The 19,296-nt window shown below is 41.4% G+C and overlaps 1 protein-coding gene across 1 annotated transcript in view; it reads right to left on the bottom strand.

Moving 5' to 3' along the window:
* Positions 1-9,407, bottom strand: part of tnfsf10l (TNF superfamily member 10, like) — a 64,723-nt gene extending 55,316 nt beyond the window's left edge. Inside the window, exon 1 of the mRNA XM_039822734.1 lies at positions 8,855-9,407. Coding sequence (XP_039678668.1) covers positions 8,855-9,103 — 249 coding nt within the window. The 5' untranslated portion in view covers positions 9,104-9,407. The remainder of the gene's footprint in view (positions 1-8,854) is intronic.
* Between the last annotated feature and the right edge of the window lie 9,889 nt (positions 9,408-19,296).

Here is a 19,296-nt window from a genome sequence, read left to right as displayed (position 1 = left end):
CACACACACACACACACACACACACACACACACACACACACACACACACCACAGCTGTAGCCACATCCTAATGAGCATTCCAACCATGGAATCCAACATGGGAAGGCAAATATCCTGTTTTCACGTGTCAAGCTGTTAAACTAAGGTTGTGTGTGTGTGTGTGTGTGTGTGTGTGTGTGTGTGTGTGTGTGTGTGTGTGTGTGTGTGTGTGTGTGTGTGTGTGTGTGTGTGTGTGTGGTGGGTCTGTATATCTGTACTCCATCAGATGACATAGCAAATAGTCCTGTTCTCTTTGAACATACAAATGATCTCATCCTCTGTTGCCGCTCTCCATCTTTTATCTCATTCAGCTTCACTCTTAACAATTTTGTGATCTGCTATGTGAGACATTTTGTGGTGAGGAAACATGACATGTTTGATACCAAATGAACTACATTTTTTGGTACTTCATTAGTTGTGCAAGACTTCTTGTCTCAGTGGTCCTTTACATTTAAAACGTGCGCAGTTGCACTGAAGTGAAGGGTTTAAAGAAGACCAAAAGGAAAGAATGGGAGATAAGTTGATGAGCCTCTGAATAACTGAGTTGTCTGTGGTGATAAATATGAAGTAAATCACTGCTTCTACTTGGGTGTTGCATGCAGCTGTGTTTGACATTACTTAGTCTTCTCAAAGTCATACTAAAGGAATAGTTCAACATTTTGGGAGATACACTTTTTTTGCTTTCCTGCCATGACTTAGGGCCTTTGCACACCAGCTCTGTATTTTCCGTCCGAAATTTCCAATGTTTGAAAAAATACAGAGAAATGTAGGATCCAGTTTAGGCATTAAAAGTCTAATTAAAGATCCGCATCTTGATGTATTATCATTGTCATCTCTTCCTGTCATCCCTCTTCTATTGCCCAATCCGATTCATCCTCATCCAAATAACATGGCCATGAAACCACTGAGTGTGCATGCAGGCCTGTGCAAAGGCACTGCGTCTCCCAGTGTGTGTGTGTGTGGGTGGTTGGGGGTATGTGTGTGTGGGTGGTTGGGGGTGTGTGTGTGGGTGTGTATTATTCCTGTGACCATCAAAGCATATATCAAGTGAAAGAGACCTTTGTTTTGCAGGAAATCACATTAGGATGTTTGTTTTTATCGGTTAGAAGATGACAGGTATCATGTATGATCATAGAAACAGAGCGCATTTAAGTCCCGCCCCCACCTGAGTGGGAAAACAACTCTCTGCTCTCCATTGACTTGTATTGCTTGAAGCTGCCTCCTCGTCAATTCCGTCTGCTAGCAAACAACAGAAAAATGCCTAATTGCTGCTGTGTGGTGTTAGCTTAACTTACAGACATATGGTTAGCCTAAAACTGACATTTGGATATTTGACTTGGTAACAAAATGCTTGCTACAAACGTAACGTCGGACATAACGTTAGCTGAGTGTCAGTCTTCCCATTTTTACTGCTGATTCCTCACGTCTGTATCCACTTTTGTCATGGATTATTTACCCTGTTGGTAATGAATATTACCACACAGGAGGTTTAAAGCGCCCATATTATGCTCATTTTCAGGTTCATAACTGTATTTTAAGGTTGTACCAGAATAGGTTTACATGGTTTAATTTTCAAAAAACACCATATTGTTGTTGTACTGCACAGCTCTCTCTGACTGCTGCAGATCCTCTTTTCACCTGGTTTCTGTTTTAGCTACAGAGTGAGACCTCTTTTCATCTTCTTCTTCTGTACTATCTTTGATTGCACTCGCACATGCTCAGTAGCTCAGATGTAGATCATGTCAGCTAGCTAACTCTAGAGACAGTAAAAGAAAGCCTGTTTCTCCAACTTTGGTCAGTTACAAGGCAGGATTAGCTGGGAGACTTCTAAATGAGGGCGCACATGTAAGTAGTTCTTTTGTAGATTATGGTGAACTTGTGTGTGTTGTAGCAGTGCTTTGCTATTGAGAACGACGTAGCATGCTAGCGTTAGCATTAGCGTTAACATGTTAATGCTAACGGTTAGCATGCTAACGAGCTAACGGTTGTGGTTTGCCAGCTCATTTCGGACTGTGACGTCACAGTCAGAGCCGATTTTGAACAGCTCACTTGGAGACTGAAGGCAGGACACATTCAGAAACCGTATCTCACTCAAAACAGCATGGATGGATTTTTTTCAAAGTTTGTATGTGTGTGGAAGCACCAGAGACACAAAAGAACACCCCAAATCCCAGAAAAAGTGATTTTTTCATAATATGGGCACTTTAAGGCATGTTTCTGTTGTTTGCTAGCAGACGGAATTGACAAGGAGGCGCCTCCACACAATACAAGTCAACGGAGAGCGGAGAGTTGCTTTCCTGCCCGGAGCTTTCAGAGTATGACTCAATGGTATAAGAGTCTGTCTCAATGGTATAAGAACAACAAAGAGCCAGTTCTTGACCAAAAAAGGGCCAGGTTGCCATTATCATGTTATTCAGCAAATACTTAGTTGACGTCATTTTGGCCCCGTCATCTTCACTGAGTCACGAAGACACAAGGCCAAATTTATGTCCTACACCTTCCATCAACAATATGTGTAAGCCTCTTATTTTTGTGCTACACCCATATAAACACCCCACGTAACTTTGGAGACATGCCCAAGCCCTGCTTAGATACCCAGAGACACACACACACACACACACACACACACACACACACACACACACACACACACACACACACACACACAGCCAAAGAATCACTTAACTTCTCAAGTCCTACCTCCATAAAAGAAAAAATAACTGCTTGTGTCACTCCTGAAATATTTGTCCCGTCCCCCTCAAGCCCTAACACTGACTGTAACTCGATTCTCCGAAGTGGACTTGAACCATAACACACAGAGCCTGCAGGGGAGCAGGAGGTGAAAAGACAGAGAGAGAGAGAGAGAGAGAGAGAGAGAGAGAGAGAGAGAGAGAGAGAGAAGGAAGGTGTGATAGAGAGAGAGAGGGACGGGGGGAATTGTGTATTTTGGCAATGGAGTCTGGTGTGGGAGGTTTATATTAATATATTAGTAGGGGCTTTGAATTAAATCAAAATATTTGCAGTGAAGGATTTGATTTGACTCGAAATTGGTTTCTGATGATGAACATGTGTCTTTGTGTGCCCACCTGTAACTTAGTGTTTTTCCTCCGTGTCTCTACGACGTGCAACGTTAGACAGCCAATCACAAGCATTATTGGATCTTGCTACAAGCATGCTGCATGCCTATTGGCTCACTAACGCTGATGAGATTTACTCCTAGGTATTGAAATTTGGTATTGAATGACGGGGCATTTTTCAGTACTCGATACTATGGAGGCAATTCGTCGGTGCCTAAAAGTTCGGTACCCAGCCCTAGTAAACGGTAATGTTGACCTTCACCTTCAGCAATAAAACCTGATCCAGTGTGAAACTCTAGGATGAATATACATCATGGGCTATACTGTTCTATACTGCGCTATAGGAGGTAGTGTCAGAAGTGTCTTGGCAAGAGCAGCAGAGGCCACACAGGGAGGCTGGAATGAGAAATGGCTGTGTGTGTGATGATGGATGGAAACGACTAACACTGTTTTCTACCAGGTATTTTAGCCTGGGTGCAATCAGTCAGTAGTTTAGTTTAGCAGCTGGCAGCAAGATCTCGTGGCTCACTTCCACTCACTTAAAGCGCCGCTTAAAGCCTCCTACGGAAACACGTTGGCAGTGACTAAAACAGTTGAGGTTACATAACGCCAACTTTACAATTCAAGCCTAATGTGGCCTAGTGGTTAAGATAATACAAGATAACCCCCTGGTTTGAATCTGGCTGAGGGACCTTTGCTGCATATCATAGTTGCATATCATTCCCCCCCCCCCCATCTCTCTCCTCATGTTTGCAGCTCTTCTTCAGTCACTCTCGAGTGAAAGTACATCCCACAAAAGAATCAAGCAATACTCGTTTTTAAAAATTATCAACATAATTGTGGATAGTTTTTCTACTTTTAACTGTAAAATCAAGGCATTTTGGGCCAAAATAGAAGGGAAATATGTGGGGGGGGGAGACATGCAACATGGATGCCCAGCCGGTTTCGTACCGGGGACGTTGTGATCTTAGGTCACACGACAAGCTGATGCCACCTGAAATTTGTTTTTTAAAGTTTAAAAAAAACTAATGAATCCAAAGAAATGGAGTCTGGAAAAGGCAAGTGGAAGTTTGGAAGGAGAACAAGTGTCTGCTGGGTCTGTGGCTGCAAACAACCATTATCTGAATATATGTCAATTCATTTGCTGATTGTTAATGTAGTGGATTAATCATTTTGTCTATAAAATGTCCAAAAATTGTTAAAATGGCCATTTTAACATCCCACATCCCAGGGTGATATCTTTACATGTCTTATTTTGTGCGCCCCACAGTCCAAAATCCAAAGATAATAGATATTTGCGGTTCCTTTTCTGTTGATCGGTTAATAGATTGACTAATCGTTGCAGGTCTACCTATACCTATAGCAACTTAGCCATCCATTCTTGGCAGTGACAATTGTTTCCTATGCTGAACTGACCTTTGGCAAACAAGCAGACATAAACACTAAAAAACCTGATGATAAAAAATGATCAACATGACTTTAGTCCTGTAGCCTATAAGGTTTCGATATTTAATTTCATAAAAAATACTGAGGTCCTTTTAATATGGCTGGTAGAAGGGTGCTACATCACCCGGGTAACATTACCTACTTCAAATTGTTGTAACTTTAACATTTTAACCTACTGCAGCCTGAATCTGATTCTAATCTGTTAAACTAAAATCACCTGAAGGTTTCTTTGTTGACCAGACTAATTTCTCAGGATTTTCCTCAGCTTTCTATGCTTTCTATGCTTAAAGGTCATCTGATCATCACAAAAATATCAGGATTAGATCATAGATCATCATCAAACACACACTTAAATCACATAAACACAGCTAGAAAAGACAGAAATTGGGCATTTTTAGCGCAAAACAGACCACACACACATCTACACACAGCCTAACAAACATCCACATTAAGCTCAAACTTCTTCTGTGTGAATCAGACCACACACACACACATGCACACACACTTGCACAAACACACATCGGATGTATTGTTGCATGTAAGGGTGAGTCAGAGATCACAGATCTGTGAACCCAAACAATAATAAAGTGGACCAGTGAAATGTAAGGAATGGAATGCACCACACACACACACACACACACACACACACAGATAAAACAAAAATCCCCCAAATTTTACACGCGTAAACACAAATGCCATGAGAACCTGAGCCTGCAGACCAACTCAACACTTGTCACTTAATTCGGCAAACATTAAAGGCTTTACACAGATTATAGTTTTATACAAAATAAAACACTCTAACTGTTACAGATCTGGAGGCGCATGTGACCCAGATCAAGGAAGACATAAAACATGGGACTTAATCGTTTTAATGCAGATAAAAGATGCAACATACTGCAACCGAAACATGGCTAATATAGTTTCATCCCTTCAGTTTTCATCACACAGATGAAAAATATCTTAAATGTAAAGAAGTTAGATAACAGCGTTATCAGTTTATTATCACATAGACAGAGAAAATCAGCAAATCCTCACAATGGAGGAGCTGAACCAGGAGAATTTTGACTCAGATAGTGAAACGATTATTATAATAGTTGCTGATTTTTTTTTGTTTTTCTGTTGATCGACTGATTGTGACAGTTCTAGTACCAAGTTCCTTAAAACTAGACATTAGTCTTGAGTTCATTATTTGGTAGCCCATTAAGATGTGACTCAACCAATGGATTTATTTCTACCTCTGAGAAATGCTTGTACAAACTCCAATCGGATGAACACAAAACACACATTCAGAGTATATTTATGTATAAAGTGAATAACCGGTTCGCACAAAGTGCCTCATCCAGCTAAAGAGGACACAAAATCCGCAGAGGACATAGTCGCATGAGGTGATGTGTGTGTGTGTGTGTGTGTGTGTGTGTGTGTGTGTGTGTGTGTGTGTGTGTGTGTGTGTGTGTGTGTGTGTGTGTGTGTTTGTTTGTTTGTGAATGCTGCAGCAGCACTGAGGCAACACCGGAGCATTCCTCATTGTGCTGTGTTCATTGGTATCTTTTGTCTTAACCAGGCTGGCACGGGGTGTAACTCTACTGCGACTCAATGAAGGGCCTGTTTCCAGAACAAAAATAGCTGGCCTTCACATGAGAACCAGGGGATTCCCCACATGCAGATACATAGCTCCATGTTTTTCATTATGGTCTCCGTCCAGTGTCATCTCCAAACTATTTAACGTGATTTCCTGCTACCTCCGACGTTTCATAAACACAACTGAAATCAACCAAGAGATCAAGTTGTAATTTAGCCTTTTTACTTGCTAATAAATGTATATATTCACTTATTATCTCATCAATAACAGATATAAAAGACATTTCCACAGCTGACTGCTGATACAGGATTGTTGATTTCATGCCAGTTAGTGAATTGGAAGCAGGTACAGGCCAACTCTCATATGTTTGCCTCTATATCATGTCCCCTTCATGGCAGGAAGGCCGTAAACCATAAAGATCAAATGGTATTCAAATGTTTGTCTATTCAAGAATGCAGTTTAGCCTGTGAATGAATCTAATTTATAGCCATCTAATGAAAGTATTTTGGGGCACTTTTCTGATTGTTACTATACAGGGGGTTTTACTAGGGCTGGGCAATACATTGATATTATATCGATATCGTGATATGAGACTAGATATCGTCTTAGATTTTGGATATCGTAATGTCATGTTATGACATAAGTGTCTTTTCCTGGTTTTAAAGGCTGCATTACAGTAAAGTGATGTACTTTTCTGAACTTACCAGACTTTTCTAGCTGTTCTATTATTTGCCTTTCCCCCACTTAGACATTATGTCCACATCACTGATGATTATTTATCTAAAATCTAAGTGTGAAGATATTTTGTTAAAGCACCAATTGCCAACCCTAGAATATCGCCGCAATATCGATATTGAGGTATTTGGTCAAGAATTATCGTGATATCTGATTTTCTCCCTATCGCCCAACCCTATTTTTTTACTTTACTTCATGTATGATATCGGAGTTTGTCATATAGTTAAATTGATTTAAGCCTTATTGCATGTGGGGAATGTTTACCGCTTCTCCTTATTTAAGATGGCTTCTCTTTGTCACTAACCATTTGCCTGATGAAGGTCTAGCACTGAACCATTGCTAAATAAATGTATCTTTGCAAGGTAGACAATGTACAGGAGTTTTGTTTGCAACTTTTGACTACTCGCCCCCCCCTCCTCCTACGCACCTCCGTATGAAAAAGATGTGCAAAGTAAACTTCTGTTCTCATTCGAACTTGTAAAATGATAAAGTATAGGGACTGTGTCTCCCTGATGATCCAAGACAGACGTTACCTTTGCTATTGCTCTACTTCAAAGCAGTGCAAAATAGTTTGAATGGACAGACAAATCTTTTCATCAGTTAAGAAAAAAAAAACATGTATTTTAACTATATTTAGCTTTTTAAGGCAGTGTGTCATAGTATTATACAGTCCAACCGGTATTTCCCTTCCTGGGCATAACACAAAAGCATCTATTCTAGAGCTCAATGAACATTTGATTAACCCCATGATAACCACTGGTACACATGATTAGTAACACAAACAATATGGCAAATAGCAAAAGATACCTGGACTGACGTTAGCACTTGTTGCTTGTTTCATTTCACCCATGCTGGCTCGCCAAAAAGTCACAGATTTGAGCCTTTTAATGTGAAAATGTTGTGTCAGCCACACTGAACTCTTAATGTTTCACTAACTCTACATCACTTTGCATAAAAACAGCGGCTGAAAAGCTTCCAATGTGAATTGACTCCTGCTGTTTTTAATGAAAACTAGCTGCAAAAAGCATTCATTTTTCTTCTCCAAGTAAGTGTGTCAAAGAGACGCTCAGGTTTTTACTCATGTGGAGAGAATGAATGGAGCCTCTGAGGTCTGGAGGAGTAAATGTATCAGTCAGGTTTTTCCTTGATACCAAATCCTTAACTGAGAAGGGAGGAGGACAGAGATGTAAGAGTGTACTTCTGCAATACGTTCAGCCTCACTGCACTGAACTCTAAAAAAGCAGATGAAGACAGGCTGAGTTAATGATGTGCTTTCCCCTGCTGAGACTCACTGAACAACATCTCAATGCCCCCCCAAAAAACTCTCGCTCTAAAGATTGTAGACATATATATTTAAGATCTCTTTACAGTGAAGATCCACAGGCACATTGAACAGTAGTCTTACTCATGTAATGGTACATGTGTAAGATTATTTCAGGGGCTAAAAACGGCTTAAATTAATCCCCAGGAGGTTAGCCCACCTCCACCACTGACCTGCATATCTCACCTCTGCACACAACATCTGTAACCTACTTAAAAGCAATCTACAGCCTCGGACTACTTTCTGCCGTCCCAAATGGATACAATATGTTCATGTGAGCAGCAGCTTAACCCGTTTAGTTCGATAAACGCTGGCGGACAGACAGGCTGCTTATTCCCTGGCCGTTTAGGTTCATTGCTTGTAAATTCCGGATTGCATTGTTTAACAAGTCCAGTCAGGCAGAGCTGTTTTCCAAGTCAGAAAGCGGGAGCGAACTTCGCCAAATCTCTTCCACAAAAGTAAGTTTCACTTCGTGCAATAATATCTCTACAATATTTCAGTTGTGACTTGCAGCGCCCGCTGTTTTTTCCAGCATCACTTTAACAGGAAAAGGGGACATTCAGCTGTAGATATAAACGGGTGTATTTCTTGCCAGTTCAGTGCGCAACAGCGTTGTTGCATGTTAACTCTTTAAAGTGAGTGGAAAGCAGCTCTTACCTGCGATATGGACATGTTCAGGTAGAGGAAGAGCCCCGTGGTGGAGGCTATCTGGAGCACCACCACGACTATGACCACCATCGCCACCCACATCTTGGACGGCGCTTCCCGGCGCCTCGTCCCGCTCGGCCCGCCGGCCGGGACCATCATGTAGGTGGTGGACTCGCTGCTAACCGATCTGAAATAATCCTGGTGCTGCTGCTGTGCGCTCGGAGTGGCCATGGCATTCCCGACGCATGAGCAGACCATACAACCGAGGGAACCGCAAAACGAGAGCAACAGCCCAAAAACAACAACAGCCTCCACAGACTTGAGCGCAAAATTAGATCTCCATGCGTCCGCTGCCAATGGAGCTGTTCACGCGGAGCTCAGCGGGGTGGGAGCGGGGCGGGGAGGAGAAGAGCTGCAGGTCGAGCAGGCGGCAGAGACACGAGCTGGAAGTTAAAGTTTGGATCTGTCCAGGTCTGTTCAGCGCGCGGCTGCTGCCTTAAAGTGGGACTGGAGCTGCTGCTGCTGCTGCTGGAGGAGGCAGCAGCGATGGACTGATGCGCTGCAAATGAAAGAGAGCAGAAAAGAGGGGGCTGGCTTAACCTTTTCACCCTGGAGCTGTTGAGGAATGCGCTCTCTCTCTCTCTCTCTCTCACTCTCTCTCTCTCTCTCTCTCACTCTCTCTCCCAATATCGACTGGCTGGAGTTCAGATTTTATAAACACATTGGAGATTTGGGTGCTTTTAAATAGCTTTGGTGTTTTAATAATGTCTGTTCTGTTATCGATAAAGATGAAGTTTTTACTAGATAAATTATTTTTAAACAAACTGAGATTTTAATGCATCAGCACTTTTTAATGTTAAACTGTACAACTTGTAAATTTGTTAATTGTTTTTGTACAAATAAAAATAAATCTCACTCACTCAATTGCTCACACACACACACACACACACAGTTTCAATGGTGCTTTCAAGGCAATAGCAGATAAACATTTATAAAGTACATAATTTACAAACCACATTCAAAGGTGACTAAAATTGGTATATGTTGCAGCTGATATCTCACAATGTACATTATTTTTGAGAACTAGAGATTTGAAAACTCACAATATATTGGATCTTTCCTTATTTCAGAATGCCCTTTCTGTCACTGCAGAGTAGAAAGTTTAGACCTGTCATTGATGACAGAATGGCCTGCCATTATATAGTCTCTGTCAAAGGTTAAATCGTCATCATTTCTTACCCATATCCTTCATGATGTATTGTTTTTTTTGAGGCATTTGGTTTTCCCTTTGGGGTGGAATTTTTCACTTTGTAAACTTATAACGTGCACAAAAAAGATATATAACACAATAAAGGAAAGGGAAAAGGCCAAAAAGCATAATATGAGCACTTTAAGTCATTTTTAAGCAAAAAGACACAAATTCACTTCTTTTAGATTCTTAAATATGAACATTTGCTAGTTTTTCTACTACTCGATATTAATAAAGTGAAAACCCTTTGGCGGATGGACTGTTGTTTGAGCAAAACAAGCAATTTTCACAGTTTCTGAAATTTTATACAAAATGAATAGGTTAAATATAGATTAATCACAAAAACTGCTCTTTTGGACCAAATCTTTTTTTTTATTGTTTGGATTTTTTTCATAATAGATAAAATGGCAAAATAATCTCTTTCTTCACCCTTTCTCTCTTCTTTCTCTTCTCCGAGCTGCTCCATCCAGTGTTTATTTGCATGCCTGTGGTCTGTTTTCCAGCTTTGCACTGCTGGAGAGCAAATATTTTCCTGACACTCTCCAGTTTATCACTTTGAAACAAGTGTAGCCACGATTAAATATTTAACATTAATGTAGCTTTCCAAAAACATCACAAAGCTGCACACAGGCCACTGACTTCAATCTGACTTCATTGGATAAGATAAGACCTCATGGAGAAATGACTACATCTAGATTTTATTACTGCAGACAGTATATTGCTGTATGCCATAAAGCCTCAATCCTGTCTTAAATCACCATAAAACAGAGAGTCTTTGGACACAGAACCATATTTCCCCAGGCAGACTGTGTTTACAGTTCGGCTCTAAACCAGTGCAACGTTTTTAGACCATGGCACCACTTCAAAGAAATTATTTTATTATGGCACCACACGCTATATATGATATATTGATATGATATATATATATATATATATATATATATATATATATATATATATATATTATATCACTTTGGTAAAATAATATATGCCCGTTCTCAGTTACTCAGAAAAAAGCCAACAGGTGATCTGCAGATTTACAGATGAGAAGAAGTCTTTCATGCATTTTTTTCATTTTCCTCAAAATTACAATTAGCTTATTTAAGGTGTACAAGGACAAACAAGCAAATAAAAAAAGGTTGCAGGCATTTTAATGGGACTTGTGAGTTCTGGCTCCACGTTCACGTAGAGCCACAATGTATGATGTCAGGTAACGAGCAATACTACAGTCTTTTACAAGCAGCCAAATCCTGTCCACTAAGCCGTTAGCTGAGTTGTGTTCAGTCTGATTTTAGTTTTGTTGGTCGGTTCACGTTATAAAAAACCCACGATAAATAGACAATGATATGATAAATCTTGTGGCACCCTCGGCTCGTCCTCAAGGCACCCATTTTGGGAACCACTGGTCTAAACAACAGACTTTTCTTTTACATCACCACAGAAAGCTGGAGAGTGGTCTGTGTGTGCCCAGCAGTCAAGCTGTTTACCAGGGATGGGAGGCAGATGGGCTTGGGCCGCTGCCAGTCAGACAGCTATGGACCATCAGAGGGCCACAGCAGGGCTGGGCCTAAAAGGGGGCTAGAGTGCTGTCAATATGACAACTGTGATTTTCCACTGGATCAGAGTACTGTCCCTTGGCTGCCTTTTCTGCCAATTTTCCCAGCCCTCGTCACATGACCAATTAATGTTTCCATGATGATTATCCAAAATTCTGATACCATGGAACCAGCACTGTAATTGTTTTTTTAGAAAAAGTGGCAGACTGAGCCTATAGAAAATGTGTATTCTATTCGGATATACAACTTGTTTAAAATAAAAGTGAAATTAATAATGAATGTGATAGCAGAATTAAATTGTGTTGTTCTATCCTATCCAATATTTCCTATATTTTAAGCATATTTTCTATGCTGTATTCTGATAACATGCCCCTTTCGTGAAAACCGGGCCAGTAGTCTTCCCGTAATCCTGCTAACAAACAAACAGATGAACAAAACGGTCAAAACAGATCAAATCCACAGGAAGTAAAAGAAGAGTCAAATACTTTCCACTTGACATTGTTTGCAGTTTGAGATTGACTCCTTAAGGGTAGATTCTGCCACAACTGTGCAAATCTTTGTCTGGATGATATTTTAACAACTCAAGGTCATAAACAGCCAAATCCCGGACTCTTTGAGTTTGCAAGAGGCATCTGCACTGATTCCTCCGGCCAAATGCTTGCATATACAAGTATCCCAGTGAGATTTGCAAATATGTAAATAATCCTATTTTTGGCTGACTTGATGTTGAATTTCTCTTTCTTTTGCATCTTCTGAGTGAGAAACAAAGCCTGTAGTCTGTTTGGATTCACAGCTAATGTGAACAATGAATTCCAATAATGACAAGTTGTCTCTTCTGTTGCAATTATGGACATTTCAGTTTGCTGTTTGTATATTTCTGTTCCCTTGTGTGTATTTATCCTGTTTTGTATATTTCTGTTTACCCTGTTTTGACCGTGTTGTATTTTGTGTGTTTGTTTCCCATTTTTGTTGCTTATTCTGAATTGTGTTCCTGTCGTCTCTGTTATCCCTCGTGTTGTTTAGTGTTGTGTCAAGTGTCTGTGTTTAGGTGATGTCATGTTTTCTGTCTGTTTTTCCTGCTTCCTGTTTTATTTTGATAGTCTGGTTTTCTGTCTTGTCATGTCTAGCTTTGCTTTCTGTTTTCCCGCCTTTGTTGATTGTCCTGCCCCGCCCTGATGTGTTCCACCTGCTGTATCACCTGTCCCTCATTTGTTAATCACCTCATGTATTTAACCTCTGTGTTCCCTTTGTCTCTTGTTGGTTTGTCTTGTGTTCGCCCCTGTGACTAGTGTTGTTTCCCTGTTCCTTGTGTTTTTGTCAGTTTACTCCTGCCTTTGTTTCGCTTGTCAGTTTTCCAGCCCTTGTGCTGCCGTTTTTTGTTATATTAAAATCCCTGAGTTGAACAATCTCCTACCTGCCTGCCTTCCTCTGCGTTTGGGTCCACATTCCCTGCTCCCTCGTCACATCTTCTCCTGGTGAAAAGTTTCAAAGAAGTTTTGAAAAGTTTGAGACATACTGGGCATTTTGATGAAGAGCAGAAAAGGTGATTATGATGCCGGACAGACTGCATGCATCATGTCAAGATCTGCTTGAAACAAGTTAGCCCAAGTTTGTCTTTTACCGTTACCGTATTTTCCGGACTATAAGTCGCTCCGGAGTATAAGTCGCATCAGTCAAAAAATGCGTCATGAAGAGGAAAAAAAACATATAAGTCGCACCGGACTATAAGTTGCATTTATTTAGAATAAATAAATCCATCTTCAACTACACAATAGCACACAGAACAAGCTGAATACGGTAGGTGTCCGGTATGTTAATTTAACACATTAACAGTTATTGAACTATACAATAGCACACAGAACAACTAGCTACCAGGGCGTGGAGCATGGATGTATTAAAAGGCGTGGAGACGTAACTGCACCGTTGACGAGCCCCTCCCGACTCGTTCCTCCAGCTCTGGCCATCTCGCTCTCAGCCCGCGATTAGCCGATTAGCTTTCTTTGTTTTCTTCATTGCAGTAAGAGTCACCTTTTCGCCAGTCCCTCACAAGTTTCTCCCTCATTTCAAACTTTCTTTCTGCTGCTCGATTACCGTTTTCGGGCTGCATATTTTACTACCTGCAGTTTGTAATCTCTTTTCTTTCTCAGATGTCTTTAGGAGCAGCATTCTAGTTGTCACAAGCCTAGAGCGCCCTCTTGCGGCTGTAGACAGTAATGTTTTCAGTATGAATTAACATTTAAAAACATGTTCAATTATATATATTTTGATATATAAGTCGCACCTGACTATAAGTCGCAGGACCAGCCAAAGTAGGAAAAAAAGTGCGACTTATAGTCCGTAAAATACGGTACATATAAGGGTTTTGGGTTCTCTAATCACACCTCACTCAGATTTATGAATTTAGAGCCAGTAGCCAGTGGTAAGATGAATGCACTCAGCAGACTTGAAATGATGTCTTCTACCTACAGGGGCGTCGGACTGGGGGGAAAAAGAGGACTGAGTACCAGGGCCCTCATGTGAGGAGGGCCCAAAAATATGTTAGAATGAATAGCTGTGGATGCGGGGAAGGGCCCATAGAAAATGCCTTTCTACAGGACCCAGAATTTTGTGCTACGCCCCTGTCTACCTACCTACACTGAAGCTGAGGACAGATGTATATTTCCAGATTTTTGATTGTCAGTATGTCTGGCTTATCTGAAAAAGAATGCTACAAATTATTTCCAATGTTTTTAACCCCAAATGTTTTGCATAAAAGGTACTCATCCATGTGTCTATGTGATCCTGACACAACACTGAGATGCAGTCAAATAAGATTTATTGGAGTGTTGCTAAAAGAAGACACAACTGACCTGAGATCAGGTAGTCTTCTGAATCTAGGTCACGCAGATCTCTGCTATTCCATTACAAAATTCACATCTGAAACTTTTTTATGCGAGAAATCAACTATGTAGAGGTCAAATATGGGCCGTTTTACGAAAATTGATGTCTAATTGCAATTTTTGTCCGACTGTGTGTCGGAGTTCAGCGGCTGGTGCTGCCTGTGTTGCTGCCTCGCCGCCTGGCCTGCCTTCATTCACAGACCCCGGCCTGCTGTGAGGTAGATTGAGCTCCGTCACGGCTGGCAGCCCACGGCACTCCATACTCGCGCAAAGTCACCGTTTTGTGGGTTAATGGACTAACAAACGCCACTGCATGGACAGAGCTCCAGGGCCTGCAGCTCCCCTCTTCCTGCTAAATGCCCGGTGTATGTGAGTGAGAGCGCAGTCAGCGAGCTTGTTACGCCAGCAATCTCTTACCACAGGTTCCAGTTAATCTTATAATGTGTGTAATTATAATGTGTTGAGTTATTTAAACAAACGATCGGTGAAATAAACACCTCTTGTCCGCGAGTCTCATTGATAGAGCCTGCGGCTGGATGGAGCTATCCGTGATTTGTAGCTACACATAGCTAGGATTGAAGGGACAGTCGCAGCTAACGAAACCCCTAGCTAGTGTTCACAAAAATTCATTAAATTGAAATCTGACACCATTGTTAGCTTTGTAAGACCTTGGGATAGCTGTGATATAAGTGCCGTGACGAAATTCAAATTGTAAATATAGCTACTATAGTTATGCCGAAAGTGTAGCTAGCTAGCAGCGATCTTTTCCCATTGTATTGAATGGGACATATAGCTAGCTAGCTGCTCCTCCTAACAAAACGAGTGACGTTCATAAAAATGCCTTACATTGAAAACGAACACAACGTTAGCTTTGTAAGACATTGGGGTAGATGTTATATAAGTGGCGTGACAAAATTCAAACTGTAAATATATTATAGTTATCCTGGCAGCCGGCCGCGGAGCCCCGGTAGTGCAGTATCCACTAAGGGTGACTTTGCCCTGGGTATGGAGCCCAGCAGGCTGCCGCTTTCTCGTCAGACTGTGTGGAGCTCCTAAAGTCCGACATGTCTTAACCAAATTTGCAATTAGCCATCAGTTTTCATAAAACGGCCCATATTTGAGCTTTATATAGTTGATTTCTCGCATAAAAAAGTATCATAAGTGAATTTGGTAATGAAACATTGCAGTGTTTGGAATATGAGATTCTGTCGCTTCTCTAATGTGTGTGTATGGGGGATTCGCTCAACCAATCAGCACGCGTCTCTAATGTGTGTGTATGGGGGATTCGCTCAACTAATCAGCGCGCAGCTCATCTAAATATTCATGACCATACCATATTTGGAAGAAAAGCTCTTGTTACAAATAGGGCCAAAACAAAGGGATGCATAAGGGCCAATAAAATATCAACCAGGCCATTTTCAGCCCAACCAATGTTACATACCCCATTAGGAGACCGTAAGGAACAGTGTGAAATACCCTATATAATCATTCTATCACCCCTTTAATAGAAACAATGGATCAAAACATGTTGGATAATGTAAAGGGTTGCAATCTTAGAGTTCCCCTTAGCACTACGGAGCGTTTTAGCATTTCAGCTCATTATTTTGTTTGACCAGTACCAAAACAGCAGACAGATGATAAGGCCGTTTTATGGTTCTGCGGAGGCTCCACGCAGAGCTTTCTCCGTAGCCTATGTAAGTGGCCTGATGTTTATACTTGTGTGCTGGTGTGTGTGTCGAGCCAGCATGTGTGTGTGTGTGGGAAGTGTGTTAGAGCGAGGGAGAAGTGAGAGAGTGACGGCGATTAGCTTTGGAGCGAGTAGTGACTCTAGAGTCGTAGTGAGAGAAACAAAGTGTCTCCCCTGTGTTTTCTGACCAAGGTGGGAAATCTGGAGCAGGAAAAGTGAACCCTCTCCTTGATTTCATGTTGTTTATGGAGAAGGAGAACCAGGAAATGAGTCGGGGGAAATGCAACGCTACCAAGCCGATGTGTAGTTACATTTTTTGAGAGGTGCACGTCAGGCTACGGCGTAGGGTTGGGCGTAGACGTAGAAGGGTCTGTGGGGGTACGCCGTCAATTCGATGCAGAAGCATAAAACGGCCTTTAGCGACTAGTTGGTGAACATAGTGGAGCATTGAGCAGCAAAAGAGCCAGATATTTCCCTCAGGAGTTGGTGGAGACCAAAACAGAGTTACAATGAGAGTAAAAATTAGACTTATATTCATCAGGTGGCCAGAAACAGCACTTTCAGTAAATGTTGATGTTGCTATGGCTATATAGATATATGTAACTAGCCAACTGTTTTCTAACAACTCCAAGATAACAACTTAGTCTATTTCGATGTTGTGTTTACAGTTTGTTTGCTGCCACCAATGGTCAGAAATGGCCAAATATATATTAGCTTACATAAACTTTTTTTCCATTCATATCTTAGTGTCTTATCGTGTTATTTGACACAAAACCTTTTTCAACAATCTTCAAATCTTTCTGGTACCTGGTAACTTCTTATGTCAGATAAATAAAGTGAAAACTGCAAAACATCAAAGCAAAGGTGCCTCAAGATTTTTGCACCATAGTTGAGTGAAAATCCCTTTAAAAATACTTTTGACTTTAGTTGAAGTTTATTTATAGAGGATGTGTAATTGGTGTAATAACTCCAATAAAGTCCTCCCCATTTCCATGAAAAATACTTATTATGGCAATGTATGGTGTTAATTTAGATAATACTCTTTACAGCTGGTGCATAAACACGGTTTCACTTACATAAAGGGTTAAAACATTAAATTTAGGTGGGTTTACCCTCCATAAGAGATAAAGTACCTTTGCCATTTATTTTCCATTATAGTATATAGAAACCCTCCTGCTATACATCCTCTGTGTGTCATCATGCCTCCTCCCTCAATCTCCCTCGCTTTCTGGCAGCCAACCACCTGACAACACAACAAGCATTTCTCCAGATGTGTGTGTGTGTGTGTGTGTGTGTGTGTGTGTGTGTGTGTGTGTGTGTGTGTGTGTGTGTGTGTGTGTGTGTGTGTGTGTGTGTGTGTGAGAGAGGGAGAGAGTGTCCCCTCTGACACCACAGCTGTCCACCCATCCCTGCAGCTTATCTTTGTGCACGTGTGACTGTGTGCATGTGTATGAGTGTGTCTGTCAGGCTGTGTCCCATGGTGAGAAAACATAATGGTGATCAGCAGTGGAAGTTAAAAGTTCAGCATTCCATGACATATTAGGTATCAGAGCCAAGGGACTATCACACACTGCAGCCAGGCCAGCAAGTGTGTATTGTTCTCTCTTTGTGTGCATATGTGGCTCAAATTAACAGCTAGGTTTTGTGGAATTTAGCTCCAAAAATCTTTTAAAACAGCAGACAGTTTTAGAGTTAGAGGGGAAATTGTATGATTTTTCTATATGTTTTTACCTGTAACATATATTTTTTTTATTTAAGCCTAAATACACACAACAAAGTTATAAACGCAACACTTTTGTTTTTGCCCCCATTTTTTATGAGCTGAACTCAAAGATCTAAGACTTTTTCTATGTACACAAAAGAACTATTTCTCTCAAATATTGTTCACAAATCTGTCTAAATCTGTGTCAGTGAGCGCTTCTCCTTTGCCGAGAAAATCCATCCACCTCACAGGTGTGACATATCAAGATGCTGATTAGACAGCATGATTATTGCACAGGTGTGCCTTAGGCTGGACACAATAAAAGGCCACTCTAAAATGTGCAGTTTTTATCACACAGCACAATGCCACAGATGTCGCAAGTTTTGAGGGAGCGTGCAATTGGCATGCTGACTGCAGGAATGTCCACCAGAGATGTTGCCCGTGAATTGAATGTTCATTTCTCTACCATAAGCCGTCTCCAAAGGCGTTTCAGAGAATTTGGCAGTACATCCAACTGGCCTCACAACCGCAGACCACATATAACCAAACCAGCCCAGGACCTCAATATCCAGCATCTTCACCTCCAAGATAGTCTGAGACCAGCCACCCGGACAGCTGCTGCAACAATCGGTTTGCATAACCAAAGATTTTCTGCACAAACTTTAAGAAACCATCTCAGGGAAGCTCATCTGCATGCTCGTCGTCCTCATCGGGGTCTCGACCTGACTGCAGTTCGTCGTCGTAACCGACTTGAGTGGGCAAATGCTCACATTCGATGGCATCTGGCACTTTGGAGAGGTGTTCTCTTCACGGATGAATCCCGGTTTACACTGTACAGGGCAGATGGCAGATAGCGTGTATGGCTTTATGTGGGTGAGAGGTTTGCTGATTTCAACGTTGTGGATTGAGTGGCCCATGGTGGCAGTGGGCTTATGGTATGGGCAGGCGTATGGACAACGATCACAGGTGCATTTTAGTGATGGTATTTTGAATGCAGAGATACCGTGACGAGATCCTGAGGCCCATCATGTTGCAGTATGATAATGCATGGCCCCATGTTGCAAGGATCTGTACACAATTCCTGGAAGCTGAAAACATCCCAGTTCTTGCATGGCCAGCATACTCACCGGACATGTCACCCATTGAGCATGTTTGGAATGCTCTGGATCGGCGTATACGATAGCGTGTTCTAGGTCCTACCAATATTCAGCAACTTCTCTTTTTTTTTTACTGACTGGTTTTCGGACCCTCTGGACCCCCATAGAGTAAAACTGCACATTTTAGAGTCGCCTGCCAATATCCAGCAACTTCTTTTTTTTTTTTGTTTACTGACTGGTTTTCGGACAATATTTGAGAGAAATCGTTCTTTTGTGTACAT

The sequence above is a fragment of the Perca fluviatilis genome, chromosome 14 (genome assembly GCF_010015445.1).
Source record: "Perca fluviatilis chromosome 14, GENO_Pfluv_1.0, whole genome shotgun sequence".
Lineage (NCBI taxonomy): Eukaryota > Metazoa > Chordata > Actinopteri > Perciformes > Percidae > Perca > Perca fluviatilis.
Note: the sequence above shows the minus strand (reverse complement) of the source record. Positions and strands in the feature narration are given on the sequence as shown.